We start from the raw sequence: 15,215 nt of genomic DNA on the forward strand, positions 1-15,215 counted from the left end.
TTCTGATTAATCAATGATTGTTACATAATCACAGCTTCCCAAAGCCCAAGTTGACGTCTTCAAACGTCTTTATTCGTCTTAACGAACAGTAAACAAAAACACAAACCTGAAATGTGAATCCTCACATCGGAGAAACTGGAACCAGAGGAATGGTTTGTGATTGTTGTCAAATTAATTAATTTTCAGGAAGTAATCAATAATTGCTGCTTTTAGAAAATGATCACAGCCGACCAGAGTGAGAGCAATTAGGAGCAGCCACCTGCTCGCTCTCAAAATAAAAACCAGTTGATAAGTTTCTCATGAAATCAGCTCATTCAGAGTTTGAGGTTTGAACCCCAACATCGACTTTTGAGACTTCAAACACACAAACACTAATATTTTTATATTTCCACATTTTGACTGAATAAATGAGCTGCCTCCATGCTCTTGAAAGTAGAACAGCACTGTGCATGTCATGTAAATTCACGTGGCAAACTGGCAACTCTCTGACTGTTGGGGTCACCAGAATTTTTGGATCAGAAAATGGCATCAGGTGCCAAAACAAGTCTGAGAACCCCCCCCCCCCCCCCCCCCCGAGATAAAAGAATGAAGAATCCTCACTCTGCGCTCCCTGTGAGGCGTCTGGTCAGGTGACGAGCAGCGAGCTGAGGTGTTCGCTGTCTCAGAACCACATGCTGCTTTCACTTTTTCCTTTTTTTTTTTTTCTTGGGTTGTGTCATTCCTCGGAGGGGAGGCGGTGGGCGCCAGCGCTCTGACACGGAGACGTGCAGCCGCGGCTGATGGAGGAGCTAACGAGGCAGTCGGCTCGTTAGCCACTAATTGAGCGGTCAGCGCCAAGACTGGAGTTCGCCATCTGTTTGTCACAGAGGAACATCTTGTCGCTTCACGCCCGTCAGCAGGCCCCTCTCTCTCTCTCTCCGTGGTGTGATATTAATAGCTCGAGCTCACAGACGGAGAGAAAAAAAAACGAAGAAAGAAACTGGAGAGAGACGACAAACAAACTGAAGACTGGAAGGAAGGGGAGCAGAGGGGGAGGAAGGGGAGGAGGAGGAGGGGGGAGACACTAAAAGGCCTGCAGAGGAGGAATCTGCCAGGTCCAGTTAACCCTGACAGGCAGCATGTCAGCTAGAGTCTATATAAAATCCTGGAAGTGATGCCGTCTAATTTCAAGTCCTTAATTGATCTTCAATGCAGTTGAACATTTTCCATTTTATACTCCACTGCTGAAAGTGTTTCTCAGCAGGCTGTTACTCTGAAGACACATGAAACCATGACATCGGTGTTTCCACTTTATTTGGTGACAAAAATGACTGGAAACCTTCTATATACAAAAATATGGGAAGAGATGGTCTGAATTATTACACGACCAACCACGGGCACATCCGACGTGTCTACAGGAGGTCAACCTAAAACTATCCCAAATACTAACAGCGTTTTAAACATCTTATTGAATATAATGCAGCGATTAGCAGAACAGTCAAATGTCAGCCAAACAGCCAAGAAGTTTTTTCTGCTGTACCTCTAGATCTGCGGTTACATCAACCATCAGTCACTTCTTTTGATATTATCAGTGTCGGCGCAAAACCGAATCATTGATTGTCTGCTTCTGCCAGTTCAATAATAATTTTACCCTTAAAACATGTTAAAAACAATCACATTCTTATGAGATATACCTTCATTTATAAGCTGATTGAATTACAAAGCATTAAGGTAACCGAGTAAACATGTTAATTAAAATGTGTTTCATGTAAGAGTGAAGTCAACGACTCATCCTCATGACCACATTTCAAATTAAAGGAACCTTATGTTCGGTTCAGGTACAACCCATAAATAGCAACGCTACGAGGACCGGCATACCGGACCTTTGTTGTCGTGTTTACACCAATAAACACACTGTTAAGCTTATGGGACATCAAGGTTTGGTTTGGGTTATGCATAAAAACCGTTAGGAAAAGATTGTGGTTTGGTAATTCCTGAGTACTTCCTCAAGGTTAGAAGACCTTTCTCGTCAGGGGTTACAGTAATAAACAAGTGGTCATGGATAAAAGAACAGATCAGTTTCAAACGGCACTCTCCCATCCCAACCTCCACCTGTCTTTTACTACATCACCTGACCTCCTCCTTTGCTCCCACCATAGTTAATACAGCCACTGGAGTCTTTTCCAAACAGTCTTTGTGTCAAGAAAAAATAAGATCCTTCTCTTTATAATCTAATATCCTTAGAATTTAAACAGTAGGATATCTATCTAAAAACCTTCTCATTTTACTACAGAAACTGTGTCTTTCATCTGTTCATCTTTCAAATATCAGATAATCTGACACAGAAGGAAACGTCTCTGAGGATGAAATGAAACAGTTCGTCTTCTCTCTTGGGTCGCCTGTTGCTGGGCGGAGAGCCACGACTGTCAGAGGCAGGAGGACATTTCAGTGTGTGAGCGCATGTGTGTGCGTTTGCGTGTGTGTGGCATCAGCTCGGTGGAGGTGCTAATTTGTTAATGTTCCTTCCGTGAGGAATCTTAATTAGCGTTGTAAGTTTCATGCCTAATTTAGTGATTACGTGCAGGATGAATGAACTAATGAACATCTCGGGGTGTTCCAGTCGTTCCACACCTTTCTGCTTCTTTCTTTCTTTCTTTATTTTTGCTCCAGTAGAGAATTAATAGTTGAACGGTTAACCTTTACACTTCTCTGTTTAATTGTGATAAAGTACTGAGGATTTTTATTGAGTTCATGGAGCCAAAAGGTGACCAGTATGGGTCCAAGTCTGTTTACGCCTCCCATGGCAACAGCAAGCTGTGAAGGAGTCGTCTTGGTTGTATTTCAACTACATTTTTGTCCCAAGTCCCAGCCTCCTGTTCTGGTCCTACAATCACTTGATGATATGACAGTGTGTTTAACTGATTAACAGACATTCCCCTCTTAATGCACACTCCTAAAGAGTGAAATACCGAAAATAAAAGGACTGCTGGTCTTTAACTCCTTTCATTACAGTCGTGATCCTGGCCTCTTCTGACAGGAAACTCTTTGGAGTTTGATCTAAGCGATATTCCTCCAGATGCACTTGAGCATTTTGTGGAAAATTACCTTTAAATTTCGTCTTTTTACCCTCCGAAGTTGAGTCATACGACTCTGAATGTTCAATGGACTAATGGCACTTGAGATTGTTTGCTTTCTGTTGACAGGAATCAGTCCTATTCAACTCCATGAAAAATAATGTGAAACTTTTCTATTAGATTTGGAAAAACACACCACAGAAAATCTGAGTGATATTTTTCAAAGCTAAAGTTGATGAAGAGTTATTCAGGTTCAGATTGTTTAACCAAAAGCAAATGTTTATGCTCCGATGTCACAGCCCTGCTATGGAACGAAATGAGCACTGTAAAATAAAACACTCAGGGGAATATCAAGGAGATGTAGAAATAAATTTTAAACGTGTGCGGGTCAGATGACATTTCCTTCTTGTCATTAGTTTAATACCTCTGCTCTAAGAATATCCTACTGTAAGTTTGTTGTTTGTTCTGTCCAGCTCTGATATTATGTCTCTAATGACCTGTTGGCGGTCGTCAAAAGTCTTGACAGGTCCGGTTTGTTTTTCCTTTGTCTTCAGGGTTGGTTCAGTCCCGGCCAGGTGTTCGTCCTGGACGAGTACTGCGCTCGGTATGGTGTTCGAGGCTGCCACCGTCACCTGAGCTACCTGAAGGGTCTGATGGATTATTCGGAGAACAACGCGCTGGTCGACCCCACGCTGCTGCACTACAGCTACGCCTTCTGCGTCTCCCACGTCCACGGGAACAGGTACCGGCTGTCACTGACTTGTTCGAATTAGCTGTGACAATCACAGGAGGAAACGTGATAATGATAGTCGTGGTGCAGGGAAATAGTTCCCATCCACCACTGCAGAGACACCCCCCCCCCCCCCCCCCATTTGTATTACTTACTCAACTGACACTTGCGTTGAAGAGGAAAACTCTTATTTCATTTTAAATTGAAAAAAAAGAGCAAAAGCATATCAGCACTGTGTAGAACATCTGTTTGGTCTTTGCATAAAGACGTAACCACAAAGTCCAATCGATAAAGCAATCACAAATATTTCAACTGCTTGTTTATTCGTAACTGATAATCCACTGTAATTACTTTTGATTTGAAGCTTCACAATTTCCGCAAAATTTCCCACCACATGCAATTTTTTTAGTTGTTTTGCACCAAGTCCAACCCACATTTCACAGCTTTGCTTACTGTATATTATACTTTGGCATGTGGCAATTAAAACTCTAAACTGCAGAAACATAAAATACAATAATCATGTATCATCAAAAAACAAACAACTGAAACATAAATTATAAAACACTTTGGCTGGACTGTATCAGGATATGAAATTTTGGATATAACACAACCCTGCCTTTATAAACCTGTGAAACCCAAACAATACATCTTAAGAATAAAATACCATGTAGACATCTACAGTAACATTTTCTTTATTTTACATAATCACATATAAAGAACAGTATATGCAGTGACCTTATGTTTACTGCAGTAACTATAAATTATATATTCAGATCAGTCCTGTGAACAGATTGTAATTTGATCTTTTCATTTATTCTGTACGTCTTCGCCGAGCACAGATGCTCTTTTTCAGCCACACACACACAGAGTCTGAATCCAAATGTCCGGACTTCCACACGCTTGCAGACTCCATTTATGGGCGCACAATCATGAAGTCTGGACGACAGAGCGCTGTCCAAAATCCTCCCTAAGTGCACTTTGTCCACTGTGGGCGCAGACTTCTCCAGACTTTGTTTGGAATCTCACCAACGCTTAATGCAATACGGATGAAGAAATAGTGTGAAGAAATAGTTGTGATAATAATAAAACAAAGTGGGTCAAACTACCAGTAAGTTAGATACAGTTTAGATTCATGGCATTAATGTATCTATATATTTTTCTTTTTATGCATATACCTTTATTAATGGTGTATCTACTGCCTTTGTCCTGTTTAATAGCTATGTTAAAATGTAGTAAGTGGACTTGTCAAGCTACTATTTCCCAGGTTAAAAAATGAACTTGCAAATCACCAACTTGAATTTTCTTTATACAGTATTTATATATACAGTAGGTACAAATTGGATTACAAGGTCAAGAACCTTTGCATCTGGTTTTAAATCCCATCTCATGGCACATTTTATCCCTCAAAGGCTTCATGAGATGACATGAGATGTTACTGTACTCATGGCTGAACTCATGTTCTCCAAGGTTGACATTTGTATTCAGACGCACATTTACATACGATAAAGTCAACCCAGAAGCTGCCCAGTACGACCACAGACTGATCTGTCTGGAAACAGGGCCTCGGTCGAGGGGCCAGCAATTCCTCCCAATGAAACAAAAATACAAAAAGAATGACACACGTGTTTCCTGACAACTTGCTTGTCTGTCTCTGACAACATTACATGGTTTAAGTCTTGTTAGATTTAGACACAGAAACAATTTGGTTTCAAAGCTCATGGCTTGGGTCCAAACACATCAAACTGTGAGGTACACCTCTTCAGGAGGGCACAGGAGAATTGAAGGTGAACTGTGTGAGGAGAATACTGTATGAGGCAAAAGGGACACGTGTATGCACATGTTCCAAAAAACAATGGGAAGATAAAGTATTTGTTTATTTGTCCTACTTACGAACACGGTCAGCCATTGGAGCTGCAGCAGTGGCCGTGGTACGTCATAATTCCATCAAATCTGAACCACGCAGTCATGATGGACATATTTATATTCTGTGTGACTTACACTTTCCGAAGCCCGATATAGCTGTTCATCACGAATCAATATTCTCCTTATATGCTGAGACGCTCTATATACTTTTCATCAGTATCGCAGTAATCCAGTGACAGTTTTCTGTACAACAGGAACTGCTAATAGCTAATTAAATAGCCAGCTCGCCCAAAATATAGCCACATATAGACTTTATAAAAGGGGGCGGACTCAAGTTATTGGGAGGTGATGATTGGAGAGCGACAGTTGTTAGGTCATGGTACCTTTGCCATCAGGGTTATATTAATAGCCTCTTGGTTAAAGTTAAGGAAAGATCATGGTAATTAATAAAGAGACCAACATTGACTGTTGGCGGAAGAGGAACAGCGATTTCCAGTGTTAAAAAAGTGATGATTTTTTTACCCATCATCCACCCCAACCTCCTGCCCATGAAAAGACTTCAGGACTTCAACACAGGAACCCTTCGCTGAACCGACCGATGCTCTCGCTTTTCTTGGGGAGGACAGCGTTCCTAAGGACGGCTCGTCTTCGTTCGCCTCCAGGCCTCCAGTTTGTCAGCAGTGAACTCCCCAGATATGAGCAACAGAAGTGTCTTTTAGCCACTTGTTGGCATCAGCGTCGCTCCAGCAGTTCAGTTCTCCACTTCACTCCCAGCAGCCCCCTGCTTGACTCCCCGGCTGGTAATTACTGATATCTGTGCTTTCTCCCTTTGTCGACTCATTTAGTCAATTAGAAAGCATAATGATTAGCTTCTCCAGCTAATCGCCAGATATAAATTGAGGGGTTGGGTGGGAGAGAGGGTGGGGGGGATGGGGGGGTAACTGGAATTGGCTTTTTGTCAGTTGGAGCTTTAATTTGAATAATTGATGCCCATTCAGGGCTCCTGGAGCTGCCTGAGTGGGTGTGGATGGGAAAGAGAGGTTTTGGATGGCTGGCAGACTCGGAGGTGGAAAAAAAAACAAACTTAATTACAGAACTCGAGTTTTCCCTGGAGGGCTGCTCGACGAGACGAAACTACAACGGGAGGCAGAGAGGACAAAGAGAGACACCACCGACTGATCAACAGGAGAGTACTTGACTAATACTTCAAGGCGATATATTTGGAGTGTATCAGACTGTGCTTTTCTCAATGCAGCTCTCAGTTCTGACAGCGGGGAACATGTGGGACCTTTACTGAAGCTGTAAATGTTTCAGTGACAGGTGAAAAGCCTCCCACTGCTGATGTTGGCTCATCAAGGTTTGATGGAGAGGCTGTTAACCCTTTGTGGTTTGAGATAAGTTCAATTCAATTCACTTCTCATCTCAGCTTTTGTTTTCTTAAAACACACTTTTTCCACAACTTCCTAACAGATTAAACAAAATGTTATTAGGTTTTCTTTGTGTTGAAAAGATTTTATACATAATTAGAATTTTTTAATTCACCATACTTATGTTTTTATATCATTTTTGAGATTTTGAGAAGACGACAATTTTTTTTTGCGAGACCGGTAGAACGGCAGTGGATCTTCTCCAGCAGCTGGAATGTGAAACATCTGGATCTGGTGGCCGTTGTGGGTTAGCCACTTTGCACAACTTGGATGGACTGAAACACATTTAAAGAAAAACATGATTTATCCAGACGGTGAAAAATGCATTAATCTCTGACTACGCATGATTTTTATTCCTCCCATGTGTCTGTCCATCCATAAGTGCGAGTACAGAGTCTGTCCGGTGTGATAAAAGCAGCTGAAGTGACACTGTAGCGTAAACAAAAGTGTATTTAACCACATCTGGACGTGAGACATTTAAATGACAAGTTTAGAACAGAACAGTTGCGGCCTGCTTTGTTATTTTCAGTGGATTCAATGGAGCAAATAAAGCTGCGCAGGTGAAGTAGCCGTGACACGTCGACTCGTCTTGTGCTGGTCTGCGAGGGGTTTGATGAGACGGGTGCGTTTGAACTGAGATCGGGGTTAAAGGAGCATTACCAGAGCCGGGAGGTGTGGGCGCCCGCCTCCCTCTCACCTGTCACGTCAGATCTCCTCCTCTCTGAAGCATCTACACTGCAACGACACGGGATGTGACAGGAGCTTTTACCTCCCCCAACCATTCACACAACAGCCCCCCCCGCCCCTCTATCTATCTCCAGAGTGGTGATGGGGGAGGAGGAAGGTGACACACATGATCACCTGCCACTCAACCTCATCTCCTTTCCACACCTCTTAAGGTGAAGTGGCGTCCACACCCAGTAACCTGCCACGCCGCACGGCGAGCACCACTCATGACGAGTCTCGTCAACTGACATCAGAACCAAACAACCAGAGGGTTTGGCGGTTCCCGCGGGCGGATGCGGTACTTATCGTTTACACTTGAGCCACATTGAGTGTAAACACACTAACCTGAGTCTACAGGCCCCTCCCTCTCCTCCTCCTGCTCAGCCCCTCCTCCCTCTCCTCTCCAAACCCAGGAGTGGCGCTGACAGCAGCCTCGCCTCCAACGTGCTCGCTTCATTTAGCAGCAACAATGTGTCTGAACCCCGACAAGCTGTCGCATCGCTCCCCGCTCTGCCGTGTGAGCCCAAGCATGAACACACATCTGACTGGATGTAATGGCACAGTGAGGAGAGCTACCAAACCCAACACCACGCCGTGTCGTGTCTCTCGGAGCTCGGTGCGTTTTGCATCGGGCTTCCTGCCAACGTGTTCCTCATCTGATTCGTTTTCTGCCCTAATTCGATTCAGAGGAATTGAAGGGTGTGACTGACATTCAGGGAGGGAAATTGAGATCCATATATCGTTAGAAAGCTCTTGATGATCCGACAAAAATATTTCAGCTTCCGACACTCTGAATTCCTTTGAGGAAGCACTTTTGAATTCATTTCTTCTTACTAAAGTTTTCATAGAAATGCAGCAGAAAGCATGGTGCTAACGAAACGTCTGCGGAATGATGCGTTCATGTGCAAACTTATTGATTGGAAAAATGACTTCTTGTGGTTATTTCACAGCTTATTCAGATCCATGGACGAGTCTTTTTCTAAATTAACTAACATTTTACTTCAATTAAAAAGAAGAAAATTAGGCATGTGCTGCACAGGTTGAAATGACAGGTCCCTGCCTTTTCCTCCGGAGTTTCCCAGCAGCATTTGAACAACCCAACAATCACCCCGAAGGCAAATGCATGATGATCCCGGTCGGAAACTCTGCATTTGTTGTCATTAAAAGCATTTAAATATAAAGATAAGGACCTAATGTCTCAGGTTATTGGATTAAGGTCTAAATGGTGTTGGGTATATTTTTTATACCTGTTTATGCATAAAAATCTTTTAATAAATACATAAATGAACGTGCAGGGTAAAGAGTCAGTCTAAATAATGAATAATCTTTGTACACCTTTATATAGACAGGATGAAAAACGCCTCAAGAACATTCCTGCACTCAGGGTCAGTTGAACAGCTTGTAGTCTGAAAAATGGTAACTGTTGGATCGTTCGAGTCACTTTTCAAGCTAAAATGCAGAAAATTTCTTGTTTTCAGCTTCTCACACATGAGTATTTGCTCTTTTTCGTATATGTCAGTGAACTGAGTATCTTTGGATTGATTGTGGGCTGCGGGTTAGACAAAGCAAGGCATTTCGAAGACGCCACATTGCACTCTAAAATTTGAATAGAATAACCAGAAAACTAATCGACAATACAAATAATCATAAGCTGCAGCCCAATCAGTTAATTGGATTTGTGTTTCAGTGCAGCAGCATCCATCAGGCATTATGTAAATTTAATGAAATGACCGACGAATGTTGTTGCACCAAATTGTAGTTCTCTAATAATCTGAATCTAAGAGTTGACAGTGTGCAGATATCTTCATCTCTAAGAATTCTGAAAGTTACTGCATGATATGTTTTTGGAAAAAAGAAGTAATAATTGTGAGTTTGCTTCATGGTTTTCACACTGAAGCTACAGTGTTTACTTCATTTTATTTTCCGCCACCTCGCTGTGGGCGGCACACGGAAACAAAACCTGATTGTTTTGTGGAAGATGAACAACTAGGATTACAGAACAGCTGCCATTAACTGTGAAGGGGTTGGAGCCTCAGGCCAACCCACCATCCATCCCTGCATCCATCCATCCAAGACCTCACTTTGACCATCGTTCTCACATCTTCATTTGTCCGTGCGGGGGCCCAGAGTGCAGCGAGGCCCTCGGCTGCTTCAACATGAAAGCGAGCTTTTTCTTGCCTTTACATGAGTGAGCGCACACGCCCCTCCCAACGACTCTGCTTTATGTTCCCTCGGGATTAACTGGTGCTTGTTAAATAGGGGTTGTGGGAAGTGGAGGGGGTGTGGTGAGGGGGGGGCAGTTGGTGGTGATGGTAATGAATTGACAGATTTGGGGAACAACAGGGTTTAGAAGTTGTGCTAACAAGTGCTGTTGTGCAGAGAAAGCTGCCTCTCATTACAGAATGAATCAAGTAGAGTGGAGCTGAAGAGAGGCGCTGATGTTCTCACACAATACATGACGACTTCCTGTCGTCATCTCGCACCTCATCTACAACCTCCACCCTCTAAACACCAACCTGCCTGAAGAAATATCACACAGTTTGAAAACTGAGCGGGTAAACCTGTAGCGCAAGCTGGGCACATTATTTTAGTTAATTTAATTTAATAGCCATTTATTCTATGTTAATGTTTTTATTGTGCTTATTTTTGTTTGTTTTTATAATATTTTATGTAATTGAATTTCATGTCTTTTTGAAATATTCTTCCATACTTTATAATTTAATTTCGCTTTATATTTTTTCTTTTATGTAATTTTTTAAATATATTTAATAATTAAGTTTAATGTATTTTTTTATATTCTTCCATACATTATATTTTGTATATTTTTTCTTTTATGTAATTTTTTAAAAAATTAATGTCATTTTATTATAACTTTTCAAATAATTTTTTTATGTATAATTCATTTTAATTTAATTTACTATATTTTAATTCATATAATTTAAATTATTTATTTGTCCCTTTCATATTTACTTATTATATACATTTTTTATGTTACCACAGACAGGTGACAAATTAAAGGACAAACCTGAAAGTGGAGAAACAGGTTGACAATGTCCCACCCTTATGGCATTGAATGTTTTGATACAAATCTTATACTGTGGTCTTCAAAGTCACCTGATACCAAGCCAGGTGAACACCTATGGGAGAGTTTGGACCAATGTTAGTCAGCGCTGTCCACCGCCGTCATCAAACCACGACATGAGGGAACATCTTCTGGGAGAAATGATGTTCATCTTCCAATAGAGAATCAATATCTAGGAGCATTGAAGCTGTTCTCAAAACACAAGGTGGCCCAACACCTTACTAGAACACTTAATGTTGGTTTATCCTTTAATTTGTCATCCATCTGTATGTTTTAGTTTATTTTGTGTTTCATTTTATTTTATGTATTTTTGTTATTTTGTCTTTTATCATGTAATTTGATAATGTACATTTTTAACAATTTTTCTAGATTTTATTTTATTTTTTCCTTCATAAAACTGTAAAACTGTATTTTATGTTAAATTTTATGGTACTTTAATCTCATTGTGTCATGTTATCTAATTTTATTATGTTCATTTATGTTTTTAATTAGGTAATTATCATTATCATGATGATAATCATTATTATTATTACATGGCATGTTAACACCACTTACACATTTATTATTATTTTGTTTGAGCAACTACATTCCTGCATTTTATGTTTTTATATATATATATATATATATATATATATATATATATATATATATATATATATATACTTAGGATTTACACATACAGGAGCAGCAGCACAGATAACATACAACAGTGCGGAATATATATATATATATTCCGCACTGTTGTATGTTATCTGAAATCCTTCTTCCTTTTTTTTATTGTCAGTGATCCACTCTTCTGGTTAAATGTGGTTATGTTATTGTATAGTTATAATTGACAGGAAGCTAAGCAGTGATGGTTCAGTATCCTTGCCTCACCTGCTGCTTGTCCTTTCTCGTCACGTTTTTATTTTCAACTTTGGGAGAGTCAGAAATACGCTGCGAGGAGCTCAGCAGAGTTGTTGGTACTCAAGGCGCATCGGTCAGGGGCGGAACCAGCGAAGGCTTTTATAAGAACAACTCATTAACAGACAACCTCCTCGCTTCTTCCCTCCGGCAACTGCGAGTGCCGTTTGGAGAGGGTGCTTTTCTCTTTCAGCTGCACAGAGAAAGCCCAGAAAGTCAAGGCTGGTCGCTCTGGGTCCTGATTGCATTTTTTCCCCTTTTTTGCCAGAGTGCCTATTCAGATGAAGGCAAGAAGGGAATGAAAGCTTTACAAACATTAATGAAGCCCTCAACTAACAGTTTTCTCTTTGTCGACTCTCCTCCTGCCGGCCGGATGAGTTGTGGAGGAGGAAGAGGAGCCTGAGCAGCTCTCCGTTTGATTGGTTGACTCTGAGGTCAGCGTGGAGAGTTTGGCTGCTTGATCAGTTAGTTTGGTGAAAACAAGCCAGTGAAACTCGGCAGTGAGAAAGAAATTAAAAAGAAAAGCAGCATGAGCTGTTTTTCTAAGGCTTCAAATTTGAGTTTTTTCTTTTTTCTTTTGACACTTTTATATGAAAAAAGAAATGTCTTGGTGTCTGCAATGATAAAATATTGATCGAGAGCCGTTTTTTTATTGACGAAAACAAAGATTCGGTCTTCAAAGTTCACGTTCGATATTTCAGATTCTCAAACAATCGAAAAAGCCTCTATTTAGCTGAACTGAAGGTGGAACCAGGCCTCCGTTTGAAACGGGCTCATATTTTGTATAGAAAGTATATTTTATCATATGCACATACAAATTACTTAAAAGAATATTTCTTCAAGATTTAATTGCTACTGTCAATGATCTTAACACTTCCTGCAAATGTTTCACATTAAAAGCCTTCCAGCAGGTCAGGAAGTGTCGGTTTCATTGTCGATAGATTAACAATGAACAAAAAAACAGCAAAGTCAAAGAACGAAAACTCTCATTTTGTGTTTTTAAAAGAGAGTTAATGGCATCTTCACAAACATCATGTTTCCGTCTTTATTTACACATCCTAAAAAACCAAACTGTTCTCTACCTTCAGCCTGTGATTTCAGTTGAGTTGGTAAAGATGACGGTCAGCTGACTCTGGTTTTTGTTTCCTGTGTCTTCAGGCCTGACGGGATGGGCACGGTGACCGTGGAGGAGAAAGAGCAGTTTGAGGCCATCAGGAGTCGCCTCATGGCTCTGCTGGAGAACCAGATCACACATTTTAGGTACGAGCAACGAAACAACACGATCATAAAACGACACAAATTGCGCGCAAGCGATTGGTTTTCGTGCATATCTGTACTGTAGGAAAAATCAATTAGCCATCGCCTAAAAGCTCACCTGATAACAGAAAACACAGTTTGATATCATTTGCATCGGTCCAGGCAGATAGTTTGGTTTTTATTTGTTCAGGTTTTGAGATATGTCTTCACCCCAACACTGACACCAGGTACTGATGATTGTAAACATCATGACCTGGATTCAGAACAGTCCAATAGAAACTGTAAACTATCTACATGTCTTAACATTTTGTTTCTAGGTGCATCATTGATCACTGATGTCTCACTGATGCTTATTTGTTGGGGATAATGCTCATTTATGAAGAGAAAAACACAACTGTACACGAGCCAGGTGATTGAAACTCTTCAAATTATTCTTTATTATAATTATTATTATTAATATTATTATTATTATTATTATTATTAAGAAAAGAACAAATGACAATCCCAAACTGGAGGAGCCTCAGGAGAGGAGTGAAATATTTGACTCCCACTCTCTTTCCTTAACGTCGGCATCACTAGAGGAAGAGAGAGAATTTGTTTTTTAATGTTTTGTTTTTGTTTCATCCTAAAACACATCAATATGTTTCGCTGAATGCTGAGCTGTGACGTAAAGCGCCGTGATGTGAGACACGTTAAAACCAGCGGCATGCTCCTTTAACTCCGCCATAATGAACCGAGGCAGTCTGGGTATTTGGGGCTCCCATCAGCGGCACATAATAGGTGCAGGACATGCGTCGAAGACCTCCCTGCATCTGCGTGCTGCTATTCATCGCCGCCGCTGCCGTGTGAACGCTTTGTGATTGCGGTGTGAAAGCAACAGCCCCGAGACCTTGAGCAACACTCGTCTGAATGGACCTGTGCCATTAACTGTCCCAAAGCTCGGCTCTTGAAACCCTTCTCGTCTGAGAGGGGCCCTCCATCTGGCCCCACAGAGGGAAGGAGGGGCCGGTCAGGGCCGAGGGGGGGTGGGGGGTGGGGGGGGTGTATCAGCGGGAGTCATTACTAACTCACCTCAACAAGGGGCTAATGCTGGTAAACAATGGCTGGGACAATGCTGGGATTATGCTAATGTCCCTCGGACAAGAGCAGGATTTCCACAGTTTGCTTTGGATTAAAGCTGAGATCAGCCACTAAAGGTTCATGGAGGGTTATAAATTTAAACTACAACTGCTTCTCTTCATTGCCTCTAATGATCATTATTCTTCCCTCCTCAGGAAGGAGATTATCTAAAGATTAACTAATCGCTCTTTGGTTTGTGAGTAATTATTCGCCTCCTACTCACAGTGTCCTTCCTCTAGCAGGAGGACATGTTTGTTTATCTTGGTGACATCCACACGGGGAACGAAGACACAAATATCCAGAGCGCTGCTGTCGCGGCAGCCTCCACTCTTCAGGTCTTTCCAGCAGATTTGTGAACCTGCTGCAGGGACCTGCTCCCAGTCAGCAACAAGAGCCTCAGCGAGCTGCAACACTGGTGCTGGGTGATGAGGTCCGACTCACGGTCGGTGTTCAGGTTCATCCCAAAGGTGTTAGACGGGGTTTTAGTCAGACCTCTTTGCAGACCAGTCAAGTTCTTCCACATCAAAGTGGGACAAACATGGAGCTGACTTTTTGAAACCTCAAACTGTTTAAGAACAGGTTTGTCTAAAGGATCTGTACCGAAGAAACAACACAAAGACGACTCTTGTCCATGAGGAGAGAAGGTCGTCATTGTTCTTGTGGGGCTGTAGAACCTCTTGGAGAAGATGCTGGGGGGGGGGGGGGGGGGGGGGGGGGGGGGGTCAACAAAGCGTCTGACTGTGACACAGTCTACATGAGTGGTCCTCAAAGTGGGATTCAAGGACCCCCCAGCGGTTCCCGGCAGAAAGGGGAACAATGTGTTTACACTACAGTCCCATCTATAAGTAACACAGTGGCACAGGTTTCAAACACTCTGTGATAAAACATCTAAAAGCAAAAATCTTACCAGATGGGGATCCATGGTCCGCTGGTCTACATGCACTTGTTTTAACCCCGACCACCACCTTATCTAGTTAATGTCCAGCTGCTGAAGAAGGTTCGAGTCACAGTCGTTCATCACGTCATGTAGTTATTTTCCAACTTGTGATGAAGAA

At 41.7% G+C, this 15,215-nt stretch overlaps 1 protein-coding gene across 6 annotated transcripts in view; it reads left to right on the top strand.

The window, feature by feature from the left end:
* cadps2 (Ca++-dependent secretion activator 2) overlaps nt 1-15,215 on the top strand; it is a 178,509-nt gene that overhangs the window by 110,565 nt on the left and 52,729 nt on the right. For all 6 annotated transcript variants that reach the window (XM_056386847.1, XM_056386848.1, XM_056386849.1 and 3 more), the window contains exons 13-14: nt 3,608-3,795; nt 12,943-13,044. In XM_056386847.1, coding sequence (XP_056242822.1) covers nt 3,608-3,795; nt 12,943-13,044 — 290 coding nt within the window. The remainder of the gene's footprint in view (nt 1-3,607; nt 3,796-12,942; nt 13,045-15,215) is intronic.

The sequence above is a fragment of the Seriola aureovittata genome, chromosome 10 (assembly GCF_021018895.1).
Source record: "Seriola aureovittata isolate HTS-2021-v1 ecotype China chromosome 10, ASM2101889v1, whole genome shotgun sequence".
NCBI classification, from domain to species: domain Eukaryota; kingdom Metazoa; phylum Chordata; class Actinopteri; order Carangiformes; family Carangidae; genus Seriola; species Seriola aureovittata.